The 24296-nt window shown below is 33.1% G+C and overlaps 2 protein-coding genes across 2 annotated transcripts; one reads left to right on the top strand and one right to left on the bottom strand.

Moving 5' to 3' along the window:
• The first annotated feature begins 2981 nt into the window (after positions 1-2981).
• On the top strand, positions 2982-7286 carry LOC110417860 (ADP/ATP translocase ER-ANT1-like). Its single transcript, XM_021430427.2, has 4 exons — positions 2982-3136; positions 3319-3605; positions 5911-6280; positions 6715-7286. Exons 3-4 carry the CDS (start codon positions 6200-6202, stop codon positions 7024-7026), a joined length of 393 nt encoding a protein of 130 aa, XP_021286102.2. The 5' UTR covers positions 2982-3136; positions 3319-3605; positions 5911-6199; the 3' UTR covers positions 7027-7286.
• Positions 7287-16821: 9535 nt separating this feature from the next.
• On the bottom strand, positions 16822-18189 carry LOC110418567 (Adenine nucleotide alpha hydrolases-like superfamily protein). The gene is made up of 3 exons (XM_021431330.1): positions 17858-18189; positions 17666-17745; positions 16822-17252 (listed from the first exon to the last, which is right to left on the bottom strand). The coding sequence occupies exons 1-3, from the start codon at positions 18177-18179 to the stop codon at positions 16968-16970; spliced, it is 687 nt and encodes a 228-aa protein (XP_021287005.1). The 5' UTR covers positions 18180-18189; the 3' UTR covers positions 16822-16967.
• Positions 18190-24296: the final 6107 nt, after the last annotated feature.

The following is a 24296-nucleotide window of genomic DNA, read 5'->3' as shown; positions in this document are numbered from 1 at the left end:
TTATTTGTCAGCAATGGCAATGACAATGAGAGCTTTTGTTTCAAGGGGAGCAAGAAAGAATTACCATTTTTTGACAAATGAGAGCATTTGTTTCAAGGGAAGCAAGAAAGAATTACCATTTTTCTTGGTCAAATAATCGGTACAATGTGAGACATATTATGAAGTCATTCATCATGCTACTGTCTATATCTCACATGCAGTTGTTCCAAGCTGCACAAAGCAAAGGATGTCAATTCTGTTGGTTACTACGGGGTTTGTCTCTGCCCTAATGCCCATTTGGTCCACCTTCTCAGTTCTAGCATTTGCTCTAACTTCTCCCTTGTGGTATTCTACTCACTTCTCCTGTTTCTCAAGCCCACATAACGTTTATCATCTCACCAGAGCATTTGTTATCTCTTTAGTTTCTTTGACTCTACTGGTTGCCATCATATGACTCCTAATTCTTCTCTCTTATCCACTACAATGTCCACTTCGTCTCTTCCTCCCATTCATATTGCAAATGTTGCAAAAATAAATATCACTTACATTGGACATGTTTTTGACTCACATTGTAGCTTCTTTTTTTTTATACTTATTGTGTCACTTATTCGATCTAGGCATTGTTGTTAATTTCTCTTTCTCTGGTTGTCACGTACAAGATCTACAGACAAAAATGATTCTTAAGACATGTTGCTAGGTGGGAAAAAATGTTTTAAGTTGGTCTCCTTCCTTATGCTTATGAAACATGTGACAGTTGTGACTATCTAGTTCTTCTTTGTGTCAGTGACATCTTCATCTAGGTCATGATTCAACAAGTAAATTTCATTGTTTAATTTCTTAGGGGTTATGAGGATTTATAAAATTTGAGTCTTTTTATTATTTAAACTATCAGCTTGCAAAATAGACCACTTTGTCATTTAGTACTATTTTTTTATTTTTCTTTTGAGATTATTCATTTTGACATAATTTGTGAGTGATTATCACTATTTTTAATATTTATTAATGATTAGTTTCACTTTACTAAGATTTATTTTTTATAACACAAATGCTCTGGTGAGATGATAAACGTTATGTGGGCTTGCGAATAATAAATCACGTGTTATCCCATACTAAAAGCAAACATTCTTGACTCCTTTGCACGTTGAATGGTTGGGTTCATATACCCTTTTCATTTGTAGCATGTGACAAGAGTGAGGATCAAGGGCCCTTACTAATTTGAAATGAATAACAATAAAGAACAATTTAAAACCCTGGAGTTTCTTGTGAAATCAAACCCCACATGTATAAGACCATAAGAAGCTACCTTTTAAATGAAGCCATGTGAACTATTTTATAGAAACACCCTAAATTAGGACACGTGAAGGAACTAATTTTGTCATGACACTTTATTTAATAAATCCAAAAAACAAAAAGATGTAGGCGTTTCTTTTAATATGGGATAGACTAAAAGAAGCCTTCGTTTCGTTGCCAAACCCCCCAAAGCTCAGCTGCCAAACTGTGTGACCCCAATGTTACCACGAATCAAGCCCCCAGCAGAGGCACATCTCGAACTCGACTTACAAGCACCATCTGAACTCAAAATAAAACCACCAGGCCACAGTCCAGACCCACCAGGAGGCCCAAGAGGTGACACAGTCCAGACCCGTCAGGAGGCCCAAAAGGTGACACAGTCCAGACCCGCCAAGAGGCCCAAGAGGGTGCCAACCCACTAGACCCATGTAAGGGGGGCTGCTGGAAAATTCAAATTTTCCCTCCCAATCGAACTTCTAGAAGGGCTGCTGGAAAATTCAAATTTTCCCTCCCAACCGAACTTTTAGAACTTCCCAAATGTTTTGGAGGGAAATATTTTGGGGGGGGAATACTTTGAATTGAAAGCTTTTGAGGGAAATGTGTGGGGAACCTTGGCTATAAATAACCCCATGCTCCTTGTGTAAATCATCCCATTGAATACATTGTAATTCAATTCATTCAATACAAGCTTAGCTTCTCTTTGCTAGTATTTCTCTTGTCTTCCTTTCTCTTTTATGCAAGCTTGCTTGCAGGCTTAAAGCCATCGGGTGGGAGTTGGGTGCTTGCTGAGTAAGTGCTGAAGCACTGAGGTTGACTTGGGTTCTAGTACCGAGATAAGGGTTGAGCCCAAGGCCGCACGGAGAGTGGTCTTAAGAATCGCCCCGTGACAAAAGCAAGACGTTATCTACTCCCTTAGAGCATAAAGTTAAACTCACTCCCATGGATGGAACTCTTCATAGTATATCTTCTACTAATTAGATCTGTAATGAAATTTTTCCAATGCCGTAAAATTAAGTTTTCACGCTTTGTTAGTTTACTTTGTGGAAAAACCAATTAGTTTTGACCCGACATAACATCGTTTTTACTACAAAAACCAAAGTAAAGTGTTTGATTCTCAAAATTTTACAATTTCTAGTTTTCAGTTTACGTGGGGTGAACTTATAAATCAAATCTTTTTCAAAAAGTACTAATTTGTAGTTTCATAATTTAAAGAAATTTTTTTTGTATTCTTATTTTTTCTTTTAATAATATATAAAATTATAGAGAGAAACAATTTAATTTTTTTCTTTTGATTTTAATTTGTTTTTTTATTTTTAATTGATAAAATTATTTATATTTTATCTGTTTCATTCACTTTGAAACTTATGATTTAATTTGTTAGAGTTAAGTGTTTTAATTTGTATTAAAAATAAATTAAAACATTATTAAATAGTGTTTTACAACAGTTTTACATTTAATTTACCAAATACTATTTTAACTTTTCTTACAAAACTTAGAGAACAATTTTACTCGAATAACAGTTCTTCTGTGCATTGAATTATCGGATACTAATTTAACTTCTTTTACTAAACTTTTCAGAACAGCTGTACTCGAATAAGAATTTTTACAGAAATTTCAGTCACTGTGAAACAGGTAGAGATTGATAAATTTTCCTATTTAAGGAGATATTTGCAATTTTTGAAAATATAACGGACGCCATAGCAATTTCCCATTTATCTTTCTTTTTCATTAGAACAAACCGCTGCCGCTCAAAATTGCCTAGTTCAAGGAATCCGAACAGAAATCTTTCTCCTCCTCTCAGCATCCTTACCTCTCTTCTATCTCTCTGGTGTCCGAATATTGATCCGTCAATTCCCGTATTCCACAGGTTTTTTTCCTTTCTCTTTCCTTCTCTATCAATTCCAATTTTTCAATTTCTGTAAACACTCATTGGATTGCTCAATTTTACGTCTTCTTTTTTATGGTTGAGTGATATGGATGTTTCTTTTTCTGGTTAGTTTATTTGTTAAATGGAAATTTATGGGCTTTTTCTTATATTGGCACTTGTAGAGGGATAGATTAGAGAAAAGATGGAAATCGGCAAGCATAAATCAGAGAAATTTTCAATGGATTTTGTGATGGCTGGAATGGCAGCTGTAGTATCAAAGAGCACTGCAGCACCCATTGAAAGAGTGAAGCTTTTGTTGCAAAATCAAGGGGAGATGATAAAAAGGGGACAGCTTCATCAACCTTACAATGGTGTTGGTGATTGCTTCAAAAGGGTATTAAGAGACGAAGGTCTCTTCTCTTTCTGGAGAGGTAACCAAGCCAATGTCATCAGATATTTTCCTACTCAGGTATTTTTTAAGCAAAAAATACTTTTCCCTCTTTATTTGCGGTTGTTTACTATATTGCTGCTTGTCAAACTAGCCAATCCTTGGAGAAACTGTTCTGTTTTCCTGTTGGATCTTATGCTTGCCATTTTATTTGTCCTTAATTATTGAGGATTTATTTGAATAATATCTAGTTTGAATGAGCTATAAGATATTGGTTAAGAACTTTATGATCAACACTAAAATCAGATTCGGAGGCACTCATTGCATCTCGAGCCATGCAACAAGCTCAAGATACTGATATTGATTTGCCTTCCAAATCATAAAATATCTAATTCTTTTCTCCTCTCAACTCTTTGTTCATCCAAATACAGCCCTAGTTGAGATTTTTGAATGGTAGCCCCTAACTCAATACTTTCACAAGTGCCAAACCCTAATTACAAAAAACAAAACAATTCAAGCATATTAAAATAACTTTAGAAACATAGAAATAGAAAAAGAGTCACATTAAAATAGATCTATATTCATTAGAAAAAAATCATTTGATCTATGTCACTTGTGTCTCTCTTAACACAATTTTCACTATGATGTTTCATATTATCTTACTTTCTGTCACAATTCAAAACAATTTCATGCTGCTTACAGTTTGATTTTGCTTTTCCATCAATTGAACTTTCTTTGTCAAACATTCAAAGAACGTCCAAACTGGTGAAGCGAACTTTCTTCTGCATTTGCCTTGCTTTTTCTCATCTTTCTGTTGTGTTTCATCTATCTCTACATAGTCATCATTTCCCTCCAAAGGATGAGGATTTGATTCAAGGTAGATACAGATATTCTTAGATTCCATTTACAAATGATCATATTTACCATTTAGCTTCACTATTTTAGCAAAGCTTAATATCAAAACCAATCAAATTGCAAACAAAATAAAAGGGCAGCAAAACATAATATCAATTGTCCGTGCTTTGAAATCATGCACTGAATCAAGGAACTTGTAACTAGGTCTTTGCATTCACAGGACAGTAACAAAATCTGGATTGTACACTAATGTGTTTGTCAAAAACTCTCTTCTAGATATGTACATGAAATGTGGGTTTATAGAAGAACTGATTACATATATGCCTAAGACATATGTTGGTAGTTACATTTTTCAATGATGAGCTAAGAGAAGCACATGCAATTAGATTTTTCAACTCAGTTGGAAAGAAAAAAGAAGAAAAATAGCCTGCAATTTAAATGACCATGTACAATTTTGTTAGTCCTGAAAATAAACAAAGATAATTTTGGTTAACAAAAAATATTCTAGAAAAAGAACCATTAAAAGTTTAGAGTTTCATTATTTCTTCAAATAAATCTGAAAATATTTCATAAAACATATTTACCAAACTCGCATTGTATGAGAGGCAGTGAAACTTGAAAGATTGATGATGGATTGTGTTGGAGACTTGGTCTTGGGTGTTTCCCTGTTGGGTCTTGAGTTAGGTCTGTTGGAGAAGTGGCCTTGGAGATTAGGAATTAGGATGGAGCCCAAGCATCAAAAGGAAAAGAAACTGATGGAAAAAAAAGTATGAAGCTGTGATACACAGAGAAAGTTGGAGCTACAATGGTGAAGATTGTGGAGGAGAAAAGCAAACGAAGATGGTGCAGTCAGCAGTGGCTGGTGGGTGCACGATGAGGGAAGAGGCGGGGGGGGGGGGGGGGGGGGGGGGAGGGGGAAGGTGGTTGTTTGAGGAGGGCTGGCTAGGGGTGGAAGTGGGAAGAACTGAAGAAGAGACTTTGATTTTCCTTTGGATTTGGAGGTCACTTTTTGAAATCGAAAGAGAGAAGAAATTAGGTTTTCCTAGGTAATAATTTATTACCTCATAAATTAGAAAATAACTCTAAAATTAATTGTTTAAAATCATTTTAACTAGGTTAAAATAGTCTTTTAAATCCTTATATTAAATGGTTCATAATTGAGTTATACGGGTCAACGTGGTAATCCGATTAACTAAAAGGATTAAGCAGGTTTTATTCGTTTAAGACACATGATTGTTGTCTTATATGTGTCAATGAGGTTAATGCATGAAACATGATAAAACTTTAAAATCAAAATCCACTTAACATCATGTCATTCTTGTGTTGTGCTAATGAGTCATGCTCAATGCCAGGTCTAGTGGATATTAAGTGTTTTTGTTGTAAACATCATAATGATGCGATACACCTTGTTATCATTTGTAATCATTTATAAGTTGTCTAAATTTTTACTAATTGTTATTATTACATTTTTCATTTGCATATATTGCTCCTGCCTAATTTTGTTACTTAACAGATGTTCGATTATCCATAGGCATTCAACTTTGCATTCAAAGGTTACTTCAAAAGCATTTTTGGGCGCTCAAAGAGAAAGATGGTCACGATGATGTGTTCGCTGGAATGTGGCTTCAGGGAGTGCTGCTGGAGCAACTACATCTTTGTTTTTGTATCATTTGGATTATGTCCGTACTAGACTTGGTGCTGATGCCAAAGGGTGCACAATTAACGGTCGGCGCCAGTTCAAAGGGCTATTTGATGTATACCGTAAAACTTTATCAAGTGATGGCGTTGTGGGCCTCTATCGGGGATTTGGGGCTTCAATCATGGGGATTACTCTGTACCGTGGCATGTACTTTGGGATTTATGACACGATAAAGCCTATAATTTTGGTGGGGCCTCTAGAGGTGAGCATTTATTTCTTTCTTGTGGATCCTTATTCTCAGATAACTCTTTGTTCAGAGAGTGAATACACTGGATATGGCTTTTGGTCTGGTATGCCTGGTCTGTGAATGTTCTGGGTGTTTAGAGCTGCTATGGACGGTAACATGTGATGTGAGCCAACATAGAAGGTCATAATTGGCAGAAGTTTGATGATTGGATAGATGATTATGAACTATGATCTGGAGACTTCTTAAAATGCTACATAGGAGTCCGTGATAGTTTTTTTTTTTTTTTGATTGGTTTACAATAGTTATTAGTTGTTGGTTTTTGGCAATTAAAGCAGTCATGATCATAATACTCTCAATTGTAGTGTACATCAAATTACTTTGCATCATACATTCATATTTCTCAAGATGTTATGTGCAAACATCAAATGTTAATCATTTGTTTATTGCAGGGGAATTTCTTAGCTAGCTTCTTCTTAGGTTGGAGTATCACCACAGTTTCTGGGGTCTGTGCCTATCCTTTTGACACTGTTCGAAGGCGAATGATGCTAACCTCTGGACAGTCCTTAAAGTATCGCAGTTCTATGCATGCTTTTCGTGAGATTGTTCATCTTGAGGGTTTCACAGCACTTTTTCGAGGAGTTACTGCTAATATGCTTCTTGGTGTAGCAGGAGCTGGAGTACTTGCAGGCTATGATCAGCTGCACCGACTTGCAAGTAGACAAGGTTATGATTTTGAGTCTTATCAAGGTGCATTGAAGTGAAAGCCATGTACTCATGATGTATATACAAGCATAGCTTTTAAATTAACTTTTACTGAGGTGAGAAAAGGAGCTTTGGGGGAGTGGGATTGGGACCATAAACTTCTAGGAATTCAATGTGGATCTGTTGGGACTGTTTTACCCTGAATATTGAAAGGCTCCCTTGTATATTTTCTGTACAGTTCATCAACTTACATGATTTATTTGTATGCAACTGTGATGAAAGTTTTACTAAGAAATCAACCATGATACTTTATTTTGTACGCTTGCATTTGCTCCTTCTAACATCGGTCTTTAGGCTTTTGATTACTTAGCCGCAGAGTATCTTCTGGGTTTTTAATCTGGTATCGAATAGGTCATAAGGTATTCAAGCGAGACTTGAGACTGAAGCAGCCATGTGTTCCACGAATCCTAAGGGCTCTGACTCCGAGAGTCGCCCCCGTTGATCTCTCGGTTTTTTCCGCTGCTATTTATTTTAATGAGTGGCTGTCGCATCTGTTCTACTCTATGGTTTATCGTTCCAAGAAATTGTCGTGGTTCATTTATTATTTTAATAAGATTTATATTTGATCCATCAAGTTGGGTAAACTGAAAAATCCAACAGTATTTAAAAATAAATATTTATACATTTCAATTGTTTAATAAATTAGAAACCAATTAATAAGATTAATAAGAAATAACGTCTTAACTGCACCGCAGATTTGCTGATAACTGCCAATGGCATCTTCAGCTTCTTTTCCCTCTCTTTTTGTTTTTTCTTATTCGTAATACTTTAAAAATTTCTAAACTATTTAAACAAATTTAAATAAAATTTTATCTTTTTATTACATTCAATCAAACTTTTATATTTTTATTTATGAAAAATAAATCAGTATATTACTATTAGGTAAAATAATATTGACATGACGTTGACGTGAAAAGTAAAAAAAATCACTTAATTATATTATTATGTCACATCAAGATCTTATATTACTATCTATTATGACACGTGGAGACCTTTTATCATTGATAGAATATGCTTTTTGGCCATTTGTAAAAGGCATTCTCCTAATAAGAAGAGGAAGCGTTGAAAACAAGTAAAAGGAAAAAAGAAAAGGTAAAAAAGATTTGTGTAATAAGATTTGTTCTCGAGTGAAAGGTAAAAAAGAAAAAGTACATGTGAAAAGGTACAAGAGAAAAAACTATATTAAAATAAATATAAAAAACTGTACATGAATAGGTATAAGAGAACAAAGTGTATGTGAACAAGTGTACAAGAATAATGTAGGAAGGTGAAACACTTGTATTTCAGGAAAAGGTTAAGAGCAGGACCTCTTAACTGTCTCCATATCTAAGCCACAAAGTCAAACTTTTCAAAACATCTTAAGATGAAAGTAACCCATGAACCTTATCATTTTTTTCTAGTCATTTTCACTGTCATCCGTGTGAAATGATTATTTCCTGCAAAGTAACTGTTATACTTGTATTAGTTGTTCCATATGGAGTACGGCTCTTCTTATTCTAATTGTTTTGCATAAAATAACACTTCACTTATTCTAGTTATTTTGCATGAAGTAACATTTCACTTGTTTTGGTTGTTCTCTGCATAATATTATGTTGTAAAATAATTCTTTAGAGAATAAGTATTAACCAAAATCATGTATCTATATCATTCAAGGTGTTTACTAACATGCCCGTATGATTGGGTAAAAGATCTCACTTTTGGAGTTATTAATAATTTTCATTTGTATGTATTAGCTTCGGAGATTGTACGCTTAGATATAGTATTGTTGGCTACAATCCGAGTATGGTATAGAGGTTTGATTTTGTACTCAAAAACCTTGTGATTGTGACTCTGAGGGCTTGAGTTAGTTAGGGTTTTTCTGTATCAAGTAACCAAAACTTGATTCTATCGAAGGGAAGTGTGACTTTTTCCCAACAATGGTATCAAAGGCTATTATACAAAAAGAATTAGAAAAGATTTTTGAAAGCTATTTTAAAAATGGTTTTCAAGTTTGGATAGCTTGTTTTACTATTTCATTTTAATTGTTTTCTTATATGTTTAGCCACCAAAATTGTGTATAGGTTACGTAATCATGTTGGTAAAATATAAAAGCATGTTAGGATTGAACTTGGTTACTGTTTGGTAGTCTAAATTTTGAAGAGCGCATATTGAAAATTACTTAGGTGGAATTTTAGAATTTTTGGGTGGAATGTACCTTGTGAAATTTTTTCATAATTAATGCCTTCCTTGACTAAGGCTTGAGTCCAAAATGTGTGTCAAAGGATTGATAGTGCCCCATGGCCAAACATGTAAGAAAATTAACTTCTAAATCACCCAAACTCTCCAGGATTGGTAGAGTAGAATTGTTTTACCGCCACCAGTCGTCTTCCTTTCCTAAGGAGTTTCACTCCCAAGGTTTCAGTGTTTTAGTTAAATTAAGACTCTTTTGATTGAATCAGACTCGTATTAAGGCTGTGAAATTTGACTCCTAGTAAGATTGGGACACCTAAAGGTTTTAAGAATTTTATACTTGCCAAACTTCTAATATATAGGATTAGGACACCTATATTGTTTAGGATATTTGTATAATTCAAACTTTTCTTGCATTAGGACTCCTAAAGGTTTAGGACTCTAGGAAAAAGTAGAGTTCTAATTAGGCTTTTAATGAAGCTTTCCTAGATTTTTTTTAGAAACCTTCGTAAATTAATTTTGAAAAGGGACAATTTTTTTTTTTAGTCCTCAAAGATAAAGTATTTTAAAAAATAACCTTTTTTTTAATTTTAATTTCTTTTAACGAAGAGAAAAGATTTTTGAGCAAAATTACCCTTAATGAACCTCTTCATATTCAAGTGCTCCCAAATTTTCTCTCCCACCATTTGTCTACTTTACTCCCCATTCTGCAGTGCTCTCCATTTTTCTCTCTTGTCATCCAAATTTTTCTAATTTTACCGCAATCATTATCTCTCTGTCTATCTCTCGTCATCTTATTATATGATCAAAGAGAATGACATGGCAAGTAATAACATATTTTTGGATTTATTGGTTTACGTTCACAAAACCATTTCTCTGTCTATCTCTTGTCATTTCATCATCGATTTACAAACCAAAAAGCATGGCATGGTGAGTAATAATGGGTTTATGGGTGTTAAGTTTTTTCAATGATTCAAGTTTGGTAGAACATGCCTTAATGTGTAACAAAGAGATCCATGCCTTGGCATATAACATCAATAAGAAGAGGAAAGCTTTGATGTGTAATATATGGCGCTGAAGCTTTGCCCTTGGCATATAACATTTAGGTAGCGTTTGGTATGAGGGAAGTGAGAGCATATTCCCTACAATCTGCTCAATTAAATTACATTGCAGTGTTTGTTTTGTAACATACCACTGTACTATAAGATTGCAATGCAATCACATTACAACTAAGGGATCTAATGTGATTGCAGTCCAAAACCAATGTAATCACATTACATTACACTCTGCAATATTCTTAAAGAAATTTTTACACTTCAACTTTATTACCTTATTAAAAATATTTTATAATGTTATAATTAAAATAAAAATATTAAAATAAAATATATAATATAAGAATCAAAAATTAAAATAAAATAAAATATAAAAAATTAAAATTTATATAATATAAGTAAAATAAATTAAAATAAAATATATAATATAAAAATTATATTAAAAAATGAAAATAAAATATATAAGATTATAATAATAAATGAAAATAAAATATATGACATTCAAAATATATTTAAGAGATGATATTATATAAAAATTAATAATAAAAAATGTAAATATATTAAACTTGTATTTTAATAACTAAGGGTAATTTTGAAAATTAACATTACATTCCCAGCAAAGTACTGGTAAACCAAACGCTGCAATGTTATCTTCTTTGTATTTTAATCATTATTTTACTTGTATGTCAAACACTGTAATGTTATTTTCCCTGCAATAACATTGCTTGTAATCACATTACCTGTAATCACATTGCATTGTAAAGTACCAAACGCCACCATAGTGTTGAAGTTTTGACTTTGGCATGTAATATTTGATGCTGAATGTTTTTTATGATTACAGAAAATGTAACAAATAAAATAATCTAAAAGCTAATTATCCAAATTTGAGGATTTTGGATGGTATTTTTTTGTCCAAATCCAAGTCATCCCAACCATTTTTTTTAATACATTTTCCTTTCCATTTCAAATTCTTTTTATTTTAAACTTTATCTCTATTGTGAAAATATTTAACTTCAAGAATTTGTGTCTAATTAAAATACAAAAACAAAGACCAAATTACATTTAAAAAGTGTTCTGATTACACGTCAAGTTCAAAAAAATATTGTTACAGTTGCAAAAAAAATTATTACACGCTTTAACTCTAAGAGTTTATGTTGTAGTAAAATACAAAGATAGTACATGTTTAAAAAATATTTTTATTACACATCCTATTCCAAAAAAATTAAGCAACACAAAAACTTTAGTACTAGATGTTGCTTGCCAAGGTCAAAGCTTTAGCAACTAGCACCAAATGTTGCATGTCAAGGTCAAAGTTTCCCCACTAGATGTTACACACCAAAGCTTCCTTTTTCCTACTAATGTTATATGCCAAGGTATGAATCACTTTGTTACATACTAAAACATGTTCTACTAGATTTGAATTACTAAAAAAACTTAACACCCATAAACCCAAGAACCCGTTGTTACTCACTATGCCATACTTTTTAGTTTATAAATCAACGATGAGATGGCGAGAGATAGATAAAGAGAGGGTTTTGTGAATGTAAATCAATAAATCCAAGAATGTGTTGTTACCTTCCATGTCATGCTCTTTGATTATATGATGAGATGATGAGAGATAGGCAGAGAGATAGTAATGGTAGTAAAATTAGAGAAAGTTGGATGACGAGAGAGAAACATGGAGAGCACAATGGAATGGGGAGCAAAGCAAACGAATGGCGGAAGAGAAAATTTGGGAGCATTTAATTTGTTTGAAATGGTTTTAAGGTTTTTTTTTTTGTTATCTCATGGTTAAAATTGGTTAAAACAGTTAACTTTATATTAATAGCTATTTCTCAAATGGGCTTATAAGTAGGGTTGTTTCTTACAAGTTCCTCTTTTGAAAACTTATCTAAATTATTTTTAGAAACTTTCCTAAATTGCATTTTGAAAACTTGCCTAAAATTATCTAAATATTTTTAGATTTCATGTAGACTAACCTTGAAGTGTTGCAGCCCAAGGGTTTATGCTTGATTTTCATTGTTTGTTGGCTTTTTTGTTTTTTACTTGGCTTAGTGTCATGGTTTTTGGCTAATCGTAGTCTTTGATGTATATGCTTTTTGCGATTTGACTGTCTCTTTTGCTTGTTATTGTATACAGCAACTATTCAGGTTTTTTGTTGATATACCCAAACTGTGGGGATATAGCAACTCAAAATCTGAGATTCTTTTATATTTGGAGATGGCTTGCTTTCCTTTAAGGTACAAAATCCTAACTTTCAAAAAAAAAAAAAACTTGCCCAAAATTGTTTTAGGAAATTGACCTAATTTGATTAGAAAATTTTACATCAAATAATTTAAATTAACATTTTCAAATTGTTTGAATCATACTACTTCAAATAAAAATATAAGATCAATAACTTGAAGTGAACATATGCTTTTTTTTTTCATTATATGATTATAGATGAATGTGGACGTGGATGTGGATGATTATGAACTTAGACCCAATAGATGTGGATGGATGTATAGTTACATGTTCATGATATATTTTAAATAGGGACTGTGAGCCCCACCTTTCTCTTTATTTTTCTCTAGAGTTATAAAATCTTTTTATCTTTCTATTCTTATTAATGTCTCCCCAACATATGAGTTTGCTATGAAACGTGGTTTGTGTCAGGGTGACCCTCTTTCACCTTTTCTTATCATAGTAGTTGAGACACTTCACCTTACACTTTCAAAGGCGAAATCTCTTTAGCAGGGGCAGAGCCTTGTGTATTTATGAAGAGCCCCTAAATTTTTAAAATCTTGTATATATTATATATTTTTTATCTTTTTGGGAAAGGGATTTATTTTTTGCCTTAATGGCCCCCTCAAAAAGTTATCTTTAACCCTCAACAAAAGTTGGCTAACTCCACCTCTGCTCTTTGCCTTTTTCATGGTATTAATCTCATAGCATCTGGTATTATTGTTTCCCACCTCCAACTTACGAGCGACATTGTTATATTCATGGAGTCTGATTTGCAAGGTGCCCAAAATATTAGATGACTCTTGCACTGTTTCAAGCTTGTTTCAAGTCTTCGTATTAACTTCCAAAAGTCTTGTGTCTTCCTTATGGGAGTATGGAAAGAAACGAGGTAGCTTTTATCAGAAACTTTAGATTGTGACATGAAGGCTTTACCTTTCTCTTATTTGGGCATTCATTTTAAAGCTTATCCTAGGCAGATCAGTACTTAGGATCCAATGATCAGTAAAGTTAAGATGCATCTAGCTTGATGGCAAAGAAAATACTTATCCTTCTATGGGAGGATTACTTTTGTCAATTACTCAACTTTCTTCCTCTTTATATTTTTTAGTCTTTCATGCACTGAAAAGGGTTATTAATAAGCTTGAACAATTAAGACATGCTTTCTTGTGGGGTGGTTTTGCTAAAAAAAGAAAGCTATCCAAAGTTAATTCGAGTATAGTTTGCAAGCCTACAAGATTGGGGGTCTTGGTATCTCAAGTTTCTATTACAAAAACATTTTTATTGTATGAAAATGGTGGTGGCGATATGGCACCGACGACAAGACTCCATGGAGATGTTTGATTGTAGGAAAATATGGTGATGGACAACTTCATTGGTTTCCTTCCACATCAAACACTTTACAAAATGGCTTCTGCATGGAGATCCATTGTTAAATTACCATCCAAAGAAGGATTTCAACACTTGGTGGGTATGAGTGCTTTTTGTTGGATTATGGGTAACAGGTCTTTTATATTCTTCTATCTTGATAAATAGATTGAAGAAGTCTTTTTGTGCTCTAAATATTTGAGGTTATTTTCATTAGCCACCTCAAAAGAGATAAGAGTTGTTGAAGCTTGGATTAATAGTGCTTGGTTGTTAAATTTTCAATGCTTTTTTTACTCTTAGGAGAAAGAGTTTTATGAAGAGCTTTTCCATAATCTTTCTACGATTTTCTTGGTGAGTGGTAAAAGTTATAATCTCATTTGGCAACATGACCTGAAAGGGGCTTTCTTGGTAAAATCTTTTTATTCTTTATTAGACTTGGATCCTAGTGACAGGAAAGTACATATTTATTCCATCTGGAAACTATCTATTCCTCCAAAGGTACAATTTTTCTTTTGGCTTATGATTCTTGATTCGATTCCCACCAAAAGTTTTCTTGCTTCTAGAGGAGTTAATCTTAATAGTAACTAGTTATGATGCTCTTAGCGTGGACTTGTTAAGGAAAGTTGTTGAGGAGTTAATCTTAATCTCTTGGAAAGTGTGGAGTTATATTCTCAAATGGTGGGATTTATCTTAGAGTATTCTAAATTCTTTTTTTTTTTTTGCTGCATAGAGTATTCTAAATTCTATTGTTTCTTTTATCCAATTATGTTATGATTGTCCTTTCTTTAGCATTATTCATAAGCGATGGATAACAGTATGTGGTGCTGCATTTTGTTCCATATGATTAGCACATAAGGACTTTGTATTCAATAATGAAAGTTGGAATGGCAATGAAATTACTTTTCTTGTTAAAATGTGTTTTATGTTTTAGATTCGCACATGTGAAGGCATCGATGCTATTGATGATGTTGGTTGGTGCTAAGAGCCAAGAAACTCTTTCTTAAAGTGTTCTCATTTTCTTCATCATCTATAGATGTCATGGAAATATAGATGGATTGGCTCGAGCCAAATTGGGCCCAACTGGATGTGGCAGAGTTTTCCATAATTCTAAAGGTTTTACGGTTGGAATTTTCTTTGGTCCTTTAAGTATTTAAGATTCAAATTATGCTGAACTTATGGCTATTCTTTACGCTTTGAGACTTTTTATGGCATCTCCTTATGCAGGTCCTTGTCTTTCCATTGAATCTGACTTAAAAATTGCACTTTCATGGGTTAAAAAGTGGATTAAAGACCATGGGACAATGAAATATCTTTAATGAAATCGATTCATTAAGACTTTTTTTTCTTCTGTCTTCTTTCAGCATGTGTTTAAAGAAAGAAATACTTTCACGGACTTACTTGCTAAACCATTGTTATTCTCGACTTGGTGGTGATTTTGCAAATGCTTTGTGGCAACTTTTTCTTATTTGGTTTTGGCAGCTTGTTATTTTTATTGAAGGGTAGATGTTTGATGGCTCATTCTATGTGATTATGTTTTGCTTGTAGGTTGGTTTTTGTTTATGTTTGATTGTTGGTTTCTACCTATGTTGTGGGGACATATTTTCTCTCCTCACGCTGTTTCTTAACTTTCTCAGGACTTTTTTCCATTTTGATTTTCACAGCTTTATTCAATGCCTTTGGATGAACTCCCATTGTAATTGTTTGTTGTGATTTTTGCTTCTTCTTTTTGAGAGAGCTAAGTTAATTCAGATTTTTCGAGCCATTTCTGTTTCTTCTTCAAAAATGATTATCTCTCATTTGCAATTCGCTGACATGACATCATTATCTTTATGGAGTCTGACCTTTTTCATACTCTTGTTGTCAACCATATCCTCTATTGTTTCGAGCTCACTTCTGGTTTGAGTGTAAATTTTAATAAATCATTTATCTACCTAGTAGGAATTTACGACTCCTCGATTAATGACATTGCTGCCATTCTTCATTGCACGGTTGGAACTCTTTCCTTTACATACCTTGGTCTTCCTCTTAAAACCGATCGTAGACTTGCCAGTACATGGAAGCCTGTGATTGCATAATTCAAACAAAGACTGGCTCTTTGATAGTGAAGATATTTATTTTTTGGCTGAAGGTTATCTCTCATTAATTCTATGCTCAATTTTTTACCATTATATTATATGCCTATTTACCTTGGTCATAAAAACTAGGCTCTACTTGGCAAATGGTGGTGGCATTTTGGTATGAAGGAGAATGCTTTATGGCGTTGATTAATTTTCTAAAAAATATGGATCTAACAAAGTTAATTGGATTCTATCCACATCTTGCCAAGATAGAATGTCTAATGTGTGGTGGTGCATTTAACAACTTCAATACAATGAAAAAGTTGCGATCTTGTTTGTTTCCAATCTTGTCGATGGTTAGTAAGCAATGGAGAATCAATTTTCTTTTGGCTCGATAAATGGATTCTTGATGATGATTCTCTTTGTTCAAAATACCCCAATCTTTTCTCAATTGTGTTTGATAAGAAAGCTTAGGTTATTGACATATGGAATAATGGCAATGTTAGTCATAATAGAGTGCTAGAGGGGGTGAATAGTACTAAAAAATATTTTGAAAGAAATTGTTGAGTTTGAGAAACTTTTTAATGATTTTGTAACGTTAACTTAAATAGAAAATAAATTTATTTATATTAAAGGTATATATATATTAATAATTATATTCTTTATAAATTAACACAATATACAGAATATATATATTAAAAGACATAATTGGGTTCCAGTATCTAGTACTTAAAGAATGGTACCGGAACTTGATATGAGTAATAAGATTATTACTTGAACCCATCCCAAACCTGATTATAAAGTACATTAATCCTCTATAACTAGGTTGGGTGCAGGCAAGTACCTTGTTACAAGGTACCCATTGTCATTGCTAGTGGCAAATGAAAATTTTGGGAGGACTTTTTCTCATTTGCAGTCATTTTATTTCTTTAATTTTGTAAAGGGAAGATTGAAATCTACTTATGAAGTGGAAAAATAAGGAGCATCTATTATTATTGTGCGTGTTTTTATGCTTAGGCCTGAATTTTCAAAACAAAATAGTACATAATAATAAGCAATGACAAGGTCAATTTATCAAGCCAAAAGCCAAAAGTTTTTGTGACGCTTTGTGGTAATCAAGTAGCCGCCAATCTCGTTGCTCTTTCTTCTCACTGCAATTGTCATGCATGAAGCATGTTGGATACAATAATCCACCACTCCAGCGCGACCTTTCTTTCCGGCCCATCTCCTCATTAGACGCCAAATCATTAATTCCTTCCTCTGCCCTAACACCAGAAGTGATACTTGCTGTTGCTTAGCTGCCCCCACGATTATTGGACCCTTCTCCTTTCCTTCAAGCGTTGCCACCTCAACTTGCACCTATTCAATGCGCAAAGATTCGTTCCATTAGACGAAAATGGCAGTTCTTGCAATATCATTCAATATTACTAAAACAGAATCCTTCATACTACTCCTTGAACGCTGCTTTTCTCTCACAAAAATACTGTTTTAGTAACAATAACATCCAGTGTTTTAGTTCTTAAAAAATTTTGGGTTTCTTTATGTTCTCTTTTTGTTCGTTTTAAGAAAGTTGTCAGCCCTCTTTGAAGGCTAGCCTTGTAGCTGAAGACAATGAGTAATGACTAAAGACGCAACGGAGGAGGAACTCATCATTTTTTTTTTTGACATTAATATATTTCTTAGTCTATGACCGGGTGCAACACAGCGAGTCCATTTGTTACTTTACAGTAAAAGCTACAACCCAGAGAATGTTAAAAAGAAGTTATGCTTACCCCTGGCCTTTTCATTTGACACATATTTTTCATTGAGTGAAGCAGTTCATAAACCCTGGGATTACGATTCCTTTTAGACTCTGCATCAAAATAATTCCTGTATTAATAACTTTGAAGGTTATGACAAACTTCAACTTGAACTGAATTTCTATATGTAATGGATAGTTTAACATTTATATATCAAAGTCTAACCTCTTTTTCTGGGCTTGGCCACAAGTAGAAGAACAATGGTGTCTTGACTTTGAATAGTGTGAGATAATGCCCATTCAAGCGCTCCCTTAGCTTCCGCACTTGCGTCAACCACCACCATAACCTTATTGCCACCTCCGAACTCAGTCCCAGCCTCATTGTTGATAAGGTTGTCAGCGCCTCCGTTACCTAAGAACTCGAGTTCCTGATCATTTTCAATACAATTGGAGGCTGGTTTTCGCCTGAGAGACGGTGAGTGGACACGCACTCGAGCCACTGACCGGCTAAGGCTCAATTTTGGTGATCTAGAATGTGATCGAGCCATTATCTGATCTTTTTTTGAGAGTTGAAACTAGGGTGGGATTCTGCTGTATATATGAAACTTAATGAGGGACAAGTCCGTATGAAAATGTCATACTCGTCGGCATTGTCGTTGACTTGCAACGAAATCTTTATTACTCGTGTTCTTTGTTTTTCTATTGTTTTTCTTTGTGGTGGGGCATTTCTCAGACGTGCCAACCATGAAGATGTAGGCCATTGATTTAGAGCCATGCATATCTTTTCAATTATCGTTGAGATTTAGACCTTGCTAAGACGAATTTTTTTAATTGCTTCCACACGTTTCCAAGAAATGTTGATGATTAATCTTTGTCTTTTATCCGTTTTATAATGCTTTACCAGCGAAACTCAATCTTGATTTATGATTATTTGCATATTAGCTTTATGCTATAACTTTGGGCTTATTGAATGCCACTTATCCAATACAACATGAAATCCTTCTCTAATTAAAGATGGCATTTAATTAACTCATTTATGTAAAGGTGAGGATGAGATAAGATTTGATAAGATATTCTTACATTCGAGCTCGACCCACACTCAATTTCGTTAAAAAAACCAAAAAAGATAAGAGATTTAACTCATTTATTAAATAATATCTGATTTTCATTTTTCTTTTTATAACACTCTAGTTTTATTAATTATATTAAGCTCTAAGTTAGACAGCCAAATATTACACTTCTGATTTTACTTTTACAACGATTAAGCTGCGTGGGAACCCTAGAGAGGAAACAATAAAATCAAATACATTAATTATCCTGCAATATTATAAAAGGAAGAAACAACTAATAATTTTGGTATGGGACAAAGGAAGTGCGTTTGTTTGGGAAGCAACCACCCAAAAGAAAACAACCAATAAATGTTGGGAAGCATATTCCTCCTTTGCCAAGTTTTTATAAGTATTATTTTAACTTGCCATATCTTATGAGTTATACGACAATAAATATCTTGAGGGATTTTTAATCATACATGAAATTTAAAAGAAAATTTCCTAAACAAATGGATTTAGTCAACTACTTGATGTGCTATTTAAAAATTCATTATGAGGCAGACGTGACACGCTGAATTGGTTTTTGTTTGTATCCAGAATTTTAGTCTAAGTTAGAAAAAAAAACAACAAATTAGTCTAAGTGTTTCCATTAGTTTTCCAGAAGCCAATCAAGGCAAAATAATTGCCCAGTGACTTGCTTGCATGCCCTCTTTGGCTTTACATGCAATATCCGTACTGTCTTTCCAAGTGTTCTAAAATCATCTTTTTTTTTCCTGCCTCCCTTCTCACAGATATGATCATAAGCTTCACTTAAAGATTTAATCTAAGTTAATTCATATTTCAAAATTGAATGTTTGGTTGGCAATTATATGGTTAAGGTTGAGATCACGGTTGATCCAAGATAAGCCAAGAAATCAGAGTTACAATTAATGTTGAAATAGAATATGAAATTGATTCTTCTTCCAAAACCAAATTTGCAAATCTCCGGTGTGAATGAGAGATGGTTTTTCGTCTACAATTAACATAGATATAGACCTACAGTCAGCGGTGGAGTTAACCAACATTTGTTGGAGGGTCAAAAATAAAGAGAAATAAAGGTTAAAAATTTTTGAGGAGTCATTAAGACAAAATAAATATATTCCTTTTAAAAAACAAAAAATATATACTTTTTAAATATATATATATATATATATATATATAATATACAACTTTTTGAAAATTTTTAGAGGGACTGTTCACCCTAGGCTCTGCGCCTGCCCACACTTGAAGCCTAGAAGGAATTGTGAATTAACTAGGATTCTAATTTTAATTCTATGCTTAATTATAGGTGTTGATACGCTTGAGCTAAAAATATATTGTTGCAATGTATAGGTTTGTGAACTCGACTGCTTGATGTAAAGAAGAGTTGCTATCAATAATTGATTGCCTATCTAGTTAATTTTATAGAGATTTAAACTTGACTTAATTTCATTAAAAATGTAAGATTTTGGTCTATGAAATGGATTTGAGTTTGAAAGTATAATTATGCATGAATAAGGTATAAAAATTTTTGACTGCATCCGAATGACTGTATATGCCAATTAATCCTATGTTATTTTATTTTATGGTGATGAGTAGTCCTTGAATTCATATTTTCATTTTTATTTTCCTTAATTGTCATTTATTCTTTTTCCTTTGTTTTCTTTTTTCCCATTTTTAACCACTTTTTAAATATTAGATTTTTTAAAAAAGTTTTCTCAACATTTTTTACAAAAACAAAGGAGGGAGTCTCCTTGTCTCACGAGTATTCAAAAAAATCATTTATTGAAAAGACTCCACCTTGGATTAATTTGATATTTTATGAAAAAGATTTGAATTAAGTCTTTAATTCCTTCTTGTTTTTTTTTTTCTTTTTCCTAAATTTTTCATCATGATTTTATATATCCTTTTTGTATTTTATTTTTTATTATTAAATAAATGAAAACTTTTGATATTGAAATTTTTCTAAATTCTCTAAAATGTTTATTAGAATTTAAGAAAAATTTTCAACCTAAGAATTTTCGAGAATCTTGTCACTTACAACTTATTTGAAATTCCATCATTGGAAAATTTTCATCTATTTGCTTGTTTTGTATGCCTTTCGCCATTTTTATTTTTCTCTTTCTTATTTGTTATTTTATGTAGTTTTATACTTTTTTTCTTTTTGATTTATATTTCTTTTTTTATATTTTATGTCTCTCATTGTTTCTTCTTATTCCTATTGTTTTTTATTATTTTAATTTTTTTAAAATTTTCACACCATTCTTTACCCTATTCTTTAACAAAAATGTTCTTTGTTGAACTAAACATTTTCCAATCTTTTCTTTTTTTTAAAAAAAATAAATGAAAACCTCTAATATTGGAAAATTTTCCAAATCTTTGACCCTTGTAGTAAATTTTAGAAATTTTCCTCACTTATTAATTTTCAATAAGATTATCTCTTACAATTTTAATGAATTTTGCACTTGAACATTTAGCTCATTGGTTGGTGTATGATATTCTTATTTAAAGAGTAAGGTTGGAATGTCCTTTTCCCTAAATCTAAAAAAAAAAAAAAAACACTTTATTGAATTCCATGGTTGATTAGATATTCACTTGCTTGTGTAACTACAATGAAAAGTATGGCAATGCAAACAAATATCATTATGCAATTAACTATTGCATTATTATGTATTCATTTCTCTGTACATGATTTTGCAATATTTAAAAATAATCTTCTTAGTAAAATTAATTTTTGGGATTCCGCCTAACAATTTGGGTAAGGTCCCACAATTAATTCAATTCCCTGTCCTTGCCATGTAACCTATCTCAATTGACCGATCATGTGTGATCTTCAACTATGTTTATTACCGGATCGGGCATTAGTATCTCCTTATCACATGGTCAATCCTCTTATCTTTCACTGCTGGGTCGGCTATCTCATCTTCATTTCTTGATGCATGAGTTGAGCGAACAGAGATTGGAATTGGACCTGTTGGTACTCATCCTGATTCCCCTTTGTTCTTCTTATGGTCCATTAGTGGTAATGGTCCGGACGAAGAAATAATAGCAGGGGAGAGCCAGGGTCATGGTTATGTCCAGTTTAAAATCCAACCGACGTTTTTTTTGAAAAGTAGTTTTCATTGAAATGTCATTTCAATTCTTTTAAGTTTGAATTGCAAAAGACTCTCCTGGCAGTGAGTGGAGGAGAAAGAGGCTGTTCAATTTCACTGAGAAGCCGGCAACCAAATCTAATTTGGTAGCTTAACTGGATAAGGACCTAGAAACCTAGACAACGCAAAAAAGAATAGTATACTCAGAAATGCAGATACTGGCAACCTACAAGAACAACACTGCCACATAAACACAAAAACAGGAGCATCGAAAGAAGGTGACAGACCAAGCCGGCAAGGAAAGCACCCTCAAAAGTTCACAGGGAGAATGCGGACAGCGAGCAGCCCTCCTAAAATCAGCAGTGAAGCCCATACTCGAACCGAGAGTCGAAGAGGAAGCATCCCAGAAGCAACACTCGGAGACCAACTGAGACAAAAGAAGCAACAGGACCTCAAGCAGCAGACAAGGCCCCAAACAGCAAAGGCACGAAGCAGATCATCACAGAACATGAACGTCAAACACCAGAGCCTTAGAAAGACAAGCAGAATCCAAAGACAAGGGAAGCCCCAGCACAAGCTAGGAGCATCACAAAACTTAGCAAAGAAAAGTACCACATCAAACCGAAGGCACAGCAGTCCGAAGCAGGCAGAGCCTCGCGTCATACACACGCTAGGCAGAGGAGAAGAAGATTCCAACCCCTTCGAACGCATAATCGCCACTCGCCTCAAAAGACAGACCTTAAACAGCCTCACTTCCACCCTCAACCCAGAGAGACAGACCCAGATCAAAAGATGACACTCACCCCTATTACCAACACAACGGAGACAAGCCCAGACCCTTAAAATCTAACAGACTTGAGTTGAAATATGGTGTAACTTTAGAAACTTGAATGTGTTTGCCTTAAATTTTATGGATGTAAAGGTGATTAGTAGAGGCAAAGGGCCTATCTATCTCTGGAATGTGTACCAAAAAACACAACAATTAATTGAATTGAAGAGGTTGAAGGATCGATCTCAAATTTCTTATTCCTTGATTATAGTAGAAACTCTTGTCGTCTTTGTCTCTTCATGGATGTAAAGGTATTGTTTTGTTATCATTGAACTAGTAATTTCTTTGATATTTATTACTTCTATTCATAATTATTAGTGTTTAATTTGATTTTTTGGGTCAAGTATTTTTTAGTCTGACCACTTTTTTATATTCATTAGTCATTATTAATTAAAATTGAAAGAATACGTTTTCAAAACTATAAATAAAGTAGTTGTCAAATATATATATATATATATATATATCTTTGTTAGAATTTAATTATAATCAAATAATTAAAATAATTAAGATCAAAGATTAAAAAAAAAGTCAAATTAAGAGAGTATTTAAGAGAGAGAGAGAGGGAGTCTATGCTATCAGGCAAATCACATCAGTATTAATATAGAAGTAGCTAGACATGGTTTTTCCTATTACATATTTGTAATCAACAACTTCACAACTAGAGATACATGTAATTGGACTAGTAGTAGCTCATGTTGGTTGGTACAACTGTAAGATTGTCCAACCGAAGCACCACATCTTCCGAAACATGCCTTTGTCTTGTGGTTGACCATTTTGAGGCACAAAATCTGTTAGGATCAAACATATACTTCGTCTCACAATGATCCCTTTGCCATGATCTAAGCTGGCCTTATTACAAGCAAAAGCAATACTGTGGTTGCCTAACACAAGTTAGCAACTAATTATCTTTAGTTATATTCTTTCGCACAAATTAGTTCAGTTAGTTAAAAAAAAACTAAAATTTTAATGGATCAGTTCATAATGCACCCAAGTTGTAGTTGATGTAATTAATGAAAAATATTCATGTAATAATTCACTTGAGAATATTATATGGTTGTTAACAATCCTCCAATGGCTACATCGCAAATGTCTTTTGGTGATGTTGGACCCCAAAGTTAGGATAGATTAGTACTGAGCCCCAAACCGACTGACAAAGTCGAAACCTGCACGTTGACCTCAAGAATACATATATATATATATATATATATGTATATATATATTCTTCCATTCAAAACTGCTAATTGAAGATTGGCAAGAAAGTGGAAGTGAGGGTGTTGGCTGCCTTTAATATCATACATATCTCATTTTATTAATGTCACAAATTTAACTTTTAAATGTAATTATAATAGTTATTGAAAAAAAAATTCCCCTCGATCCATGCCAATAGAAATTAAGCAATCCCTCTGTCTATCATCATTTGGTTAGTACTGGGTTTCTTTCTTTTGTTTTATTTAATTAGAATGATTGATTTGGTATCACAATTAACCAAACATTAATACAATTCATAAAAGTACATAAAAAGCAAATAAAATCTTAAAATAATATATAAAATTAAGCGCGTAAATGTCCATTTGCTTTTTCTTTTTCCTATTGAGAACATTCCTCCTAAGTTACTCCCTTTTATCTTTTTCTAAGAGAATATCTTCATTAAAGAATAGACAAATTGAATGACTTTAT

Source organism: Theobroma umbraticum, unplaced genomic scaffold, assembly GCF_002168275.2.
Source record: "Theobroma umbraticum cultivar Fairchild unplaced genomic scaffold, ASM216827v3 scaffold_50.0, whole genome shotgun sequence".
Taxonomy (NCBI): Eukaryota; Viridiplantae; Streptophyta; class Magnoliopsida; order Malvales; family Malvaceae; genus Theobroma; species Theobroma umbraticum.
This window is presented reverse-complemented; position numbering and strand designations above follow the sequence as displayed.

What these genes read in the sequence shown, in the direction of transcription:
- LOC110418567 (XM_021431330.1), bottom strand. Translation starts at nt 18,179, where the DNA reads ATGGCTCGATCACATTCTAGATCACCAAAATTGAGCCTTAGCCGGTCA. An exon ending in GGCCAAGCCCAGAAAAAGAG is followed by an intron (nt 17,746 to 17,857) that starts GTTAGACTTTGA and finishes ATTTTGATGCAG; the next exon opens with AGTCTAAAAGGAATCGTAAT. An exon ending in GTCAAATGAAAAGGCCAGGG is followed by an intron (nt 17,253 to 17,665) that starts GTAAGCATAACT and finishes CGCATTGAATAG; the next exon opens with GTGCAAGTTGAGGTGGCAAC.
- LOC110417860 (XM_021430427.2), top strand. Translation starts at nt 6,200, where the DNA reads ATGGGGATTACTCTGTACCGTGGCATGTACTTTGGGATTTATGACACG. An exon ending in TTTTGGTGGGGCCTCTAGAG is followed by an intron (nt 6,281 to 6,714) that starts GTGAGCATTTAT and finishes TGTTTATTGCAG; the next exon opens with GGGAATTTCTTAGCTAGCTT.